The sequence below is a fragment of the Cebus imitator genome, unplaced genomic scaffold, assembly GCF_001604975.1.
Source record: "Cebus imitator isolate Cc_AM_T3 unplaced genomic scaffold, Cebus_imitator-1.0 Scaffold324, whole genome shotgun sequence".
Lineage (NCBI taxonomy): Eukaryota > Metazoa > Chordata > Mammalia > Primates > Cebidae > Cebus > Cebus imitator.
This window is the reverse complement of record NW_016107639.1, coordinates 2311047-2315804: the sequence shown is the minus strand read 5'-3', so window position 1 is coordinate 2315804 and position 4758 is coordinate 2311047. Positions and strand designations below refer to the sequence as shown.

The following is a 4758-nucleotide window of genomic DNA, read 5'->3' as shown; positions in this document are numbered from 1 at the left end:
GTTTTTCAGCTCCATCAATTCACTTATATTCCTTTCTATTTTGTCCATTCTCATTAGCATTTCGTCAAATCTTTTTTCAATGTTCTTAGTTTCTTTGCATTGGGTTAGAACATGTTCTTTTAGTTCACAGAAGTTGCTTACTACCCACCTTCTGAAGTCTGATTCTGTTGTTTCATCACACTCGTTCTCCATCCAACCTTGTTCCCTTGCTGGTGAGGAGTTGTGATCCCTTGGAGGAGGAGAGGTGTTCTGGTTTCGGGTGTTTTCATCCTCTTTGCGCTGGTTTCTTCCCATCTTTATGGATTTATCCACCTGTCGTCTTTGTAGTTGCTGGCTTTCAGATTGGGTCTCGGAGTGGACGTTCTGTTTGTTGATGATGAGGTTATTTCTGTTTCTTGGTTTTCCTTCTATCAGTCTGGCCCCTCTGCTGTAGGTCTGCTGAGGTCCACTCCAGGCTGTGCTTACCTGGGGGTCACCTGCAGCAGCTGCAGAACAGTAAGGGTTGCTACCAGTTTTCTTCTTCTGCTGTCTTTGTCCCAGAAGAATACCGCCAAATGTCAGTCTGATCTCTCCTTTATGAGGTGGCTCTTTGGATATACAGGGGTCAGGGAGCTGCTTGAGGAGACAGTCTGTTCTTTATAGGAGCTCAAATGGTGAGCTGTGAGCTCTGTTGTTCATTCAGAGCTGCTGGGCAGGTACGTTTCGGTCTGCTGCAGCAGAACTCATAAACTGCTTTTTGTTCCCAGGTGCTCTGTCCCAGGGATTTAGGGCTTTATTTATGAGTTTCCGTTGTGCTGCTGCCTTCTTTTTTTTTTTTTCCTTCAGAGCTGCCCTGCCCAGCAATGATGCACCCTAGTCACTGTCTGCCTGTAGAGACTTTGCTGAGCTGCTGTGGGCTCCGCCCAGCTGCCGAGTGAACTTCCCTGCAGTCCTGTTTATATGGGAGTAGTTAGAACTGCCTCGGCAATGGTGGCCCACCTCTGTATTGGCGGACTCTCTCTGTAATGGTGGGTTGCCTCGGCAATGGCGGGCTGCCTCGGCAATGGTGGGTTGCCTTGGCAATGGCAGGCTGCCTCAGCATTGGCTGACTACCTCCTTAGTGTTGGAGTGCCTCGGTAATGGCGGACGCCCCTCCCCCACAGAGCTGGACCGTCCTGGGTTCAGCTGCGCTTGCTGTGAAACTCTCAATCCAGAGAGTTTCTGATTGCTGTTCTTTTGTGGGGGTGGGACCAGCTGAGCTTGATTACCTGGCTACTTGCCTCAGAGCCTTTTTTTTTTTTTTAAGTTGGTGTTCCAGTTGCCTGTTGAAGAGGGGCCAGGATCTGTGTGTTTTCCCGTGTGGCGACTCACTGCGCTGTCTTAAACAGTGGCACTGAGATTCGTGGGGCTTTTTTTGCCCTGGAATCTACTGTCCTGGTTCCCCGTTCAGTCCCCTTTTTAAACAGATGAATGGGCGACTTCCCGTGACTCTAATCGCCAGCCAAAAGGGCACCCGGACCAGTGTATTTTGTGTGGAGAACCGCTGCGCCGGGGTGCTGACAAAGCAGACGCGCTGGCGACCCGTGGGGCTCCTCCGCCTGGGAATTTCCTAGTCTGTGGGCAATAAAAATGCAGCGTCCACTCACCCTCTGCGCTTTCACTGGGAGCTGCAATCCTGAGCTGTTCCTAAATGGCCATCTTAGATCGGCCTCCCAAAGTGCTGGGATTATAGGCGTGAGCCACCGCGCCAGGCCTGGTAGGGCTTTTAATAGAATTTATGTCAGTGCTCAGAAGAACACCGTGAAAAACTGAGTGAATGAGTGCAAATTATATGGGGGTCTCGTGTTGTTATCCATGCTGGTCTGGAACTCCGGGTCTTGAGTGGTCCTCCTGCCTCAGCCTCCCAAAGTTCTGGGATTACAGGCATGAGCCACTGCGCCTGCCCTCCTTTGATCTTTTAATTTCCCCTTAGAATATTTGTCCTAAACACAGAAAAATGCAGGAAAAAGCATGGTGGACAACGCATTGCATTTTTACAGACATATTTAGACATTTTAAAGAGGTTTTCATGAGAATGGATGTCCGTGTTTCTCTGCAGGAACAAGCACATCATGATTGACCTGGGGACTGGCAACAACAACAAGATTAACTGGGCCATGGAGGACAAGCAGGAGATGGTCGACATCATCGAGACAGTGTACCGCGGGGCCCGCAAAGGCCGCGGCCTGGTGGTGTCCCCCAAGGACTACTCCACCAAGTACCGATACTGAGGCGCCCTCAGTCTGTGCGGTCAGTGTTGTGTAGCCTTTTTCGTGCAGAAATGTTTTAAGTTATTTAAAGCCTTTGGAGCTCCAGGGCTGGAGGACCTCTGAGATGGAATTCATTCCGTGGCCTTAACTAACTGAAATGAACAAGCACGTGAGAGGAGCAGTCCTACTTGTTTGTTCTTGGGAAACTCAAATAGATGACTGATTTTCTGAGTCAAAGTTAATTCTTATCCTTGGAGTAAAATGAAGGTATTTATCCATTGAGGCTTTGTGTTTTGCATACTTGATTTGTTTGCTGGGGGTGTGTGACAGCAAGCCACAAACTGGGTGGCCTCAACAGAGATGTATGCTTTCACATCTTCACGGGCAGGAGGTCCAGGATCAGGGTGTCGCAGGGTGGGTTCCTTCTGAGGCTGTGAGGGAACTGCTGAGGCCTGTCCCTGGCCTCTGGGGGCTGCCAGTGATCTTTTCCGTTCCTTGGTTTGTGGATGCTTCACCCCATCTCTGCCTTCACTTTCAGTTCACATGGTGTCCTCCTTGTGTGGGTGCTGGTCTCCAAATCTCCCCTTTTCCTAAGGACACCATTTGTGTTGGATTGGGGGCCACCCTGCTCCAGCATGGCCTCATATTAACTAATTACACTTGGCAAGGATCTTGTGTCCACAAAAGTCACAGTCTGAAGTGCTGGGGGTTAAGACTTCAGTATATAAATTTTGGGGTTACACAGTTCAACCCATGACAGAATCCAAAGGCTTATTCTTACTTTGGTTATAAAAATGGTACAATAAACTGTTGTTTAGAGCTTTCCCTTTAAGGAGTAGGAGATCTATTTTTTAATTTTTCCCAAGATTGTATTTGATGTAAACATATTTTCTGTAGAAGCCATGGCGTTTTCAGTTCTTATAGTTAGAAGATTTCCTGATTGGCCGGGCGTAGTAGCTCACGCCTGTAATCCCAGCACTTTGGGAGGCCAAGGCAGGCAAATCATAAAGTCAGGAGTACGAGACCAGCCTGACCAACATGGTGAAGCCCGTCTCTACTAAAAATACAAAAAGTAGCCAAGCGTGGTGATGCATGCCTGTAATCCCAGTTTCTCAGGAGGCTGAGGCAGGAATATCGCCTGAACCTAGGAGGCAGAGGTTGCAGTGAGCCGAGATCGCACCACTGCACTCCAGCCTGGACAACAGAGCAAGACTGTCTCAAAAACAAAAAAAAAAAAAACAAAAGATAAAAGAAAATTTCCTTATTACAATCTCAGGTTTCTCTTGTGCCCCTCACCCTAGCAGTGTGGATGGCGTTGGTTGAGATCTTCGTGTCCCGTCTCAGCACGCTCATACTTTGAAGTGAAAGTGAGGGAGGGCAGAGATGGGGGGCCCTCTGACCTCAGACCCAGGCTCTGCCCCCACCGAGTGACCTCAGGCAGGGTACCTTCTCTGAGCTTCCATTTTCTCCTTGGCAGAGGCAGATAAGAGTGTCTGCCCTGCACACAGATGTAAACACAGGGAAGCACATGGTGCTTGCTGGGCACAGGAGTGGTGGACAGGGCTCATTGCTGTCAGTAGATTGATTGCTGTTGTGAAAACAGAGGTACTTACAGAATGAAGCACATTTTTTACACATGCAAATGAGTGTATGCTTTTAAAGTGGATTTAAAATTCAAACACAAATCTGCAGTTTAATCTCCCTAGTACTGATTTTTCCATGTATGAAGTAGGAGAGTGTAACACCATATCAGAGTGAGGAACTAGGGAGAACATCTAAGTGACCTCGAGAACCTGGCATGGAGTAGACACTCAGTATTACACTCCTCATGTTTCTCCAGAGAGGTGAAACATGGCCAGTAAGCACACAAACAGACACTCAGCATCACTGCTTTTTAAGATGTACAAATCCCAGAACCACAGTGAGATGCCACTTCACACTCACGAGTTCGGCTAGATTCAAAAAGGGGTCACAACAAGCATTCGCAGGGATGTAGAGAAATTAGAGCCCTCACACACTCCTGGTAGGAAAATGGTAAAACAGGCAGGCAGATTGTTGAAAAGTTAAACATGGACCGGGTGCAGGTGTCATGCCTGTATTCCCAGCACTTTGGAAGGCTGAGACAGGCGGATTGCTTGAGCCCAGGAGTTCTCAGCCAGCCTGGGTAACCTGGTGAGACCCTGTCTCTACAAAAAATACAAAAAAAAATTAGCTGGGCATGGTGGTGTGTGCCTGTGGTCCCAGCTACTCGGGATGCTGAGGCAGGAGGATCACTTAAGCCCAGGAGGTCAAGGCTGCAGTGAGCCATGGTTGCACCATTGCACTCCAGCGTGGGCAGCCAAGCAAGACCCTGTCTCATGAACATGGTGTTACCCTTTGACTCAGCAGTCTCATATCCAAGAGAATTGAACGCATATGTCCACATAGCAACTTGTACACAGAAGCCAAAATGTGGAAACCCAAGTGTCCATCAACAGAGGAATGTTTAAAATGTCCATCCAAACAATGGAATATTATTTGGTCATAAAAA

General features: G+C 48.2%; 1 protein-coding gene across 1 annotated transcript in view; it reads left to right on the top strand.

Annotated features, from left to right (window-relative positions):
* The window catches only part of TXNL4A (thioredoxin like 4A), a 21621-nt gene extending 19111 nt beyond the window's left edge, over positions 1–2510 (top strand). The window contains exon 3 of the mRNA XM_037729936.1: positions 2078–2510. Within this exon, the coding sequence (XP_037585864.1) occupies positions 2078–2249 (172 nt within the window). The 3' untranslated portion in view covers positions 2250–2510. The remainder of the gene's footprint in view (positions 1–2077) is intronic.
* The last annotated feature ends 2248 nt before the right edge of the window (positions 2511–4758 follow it).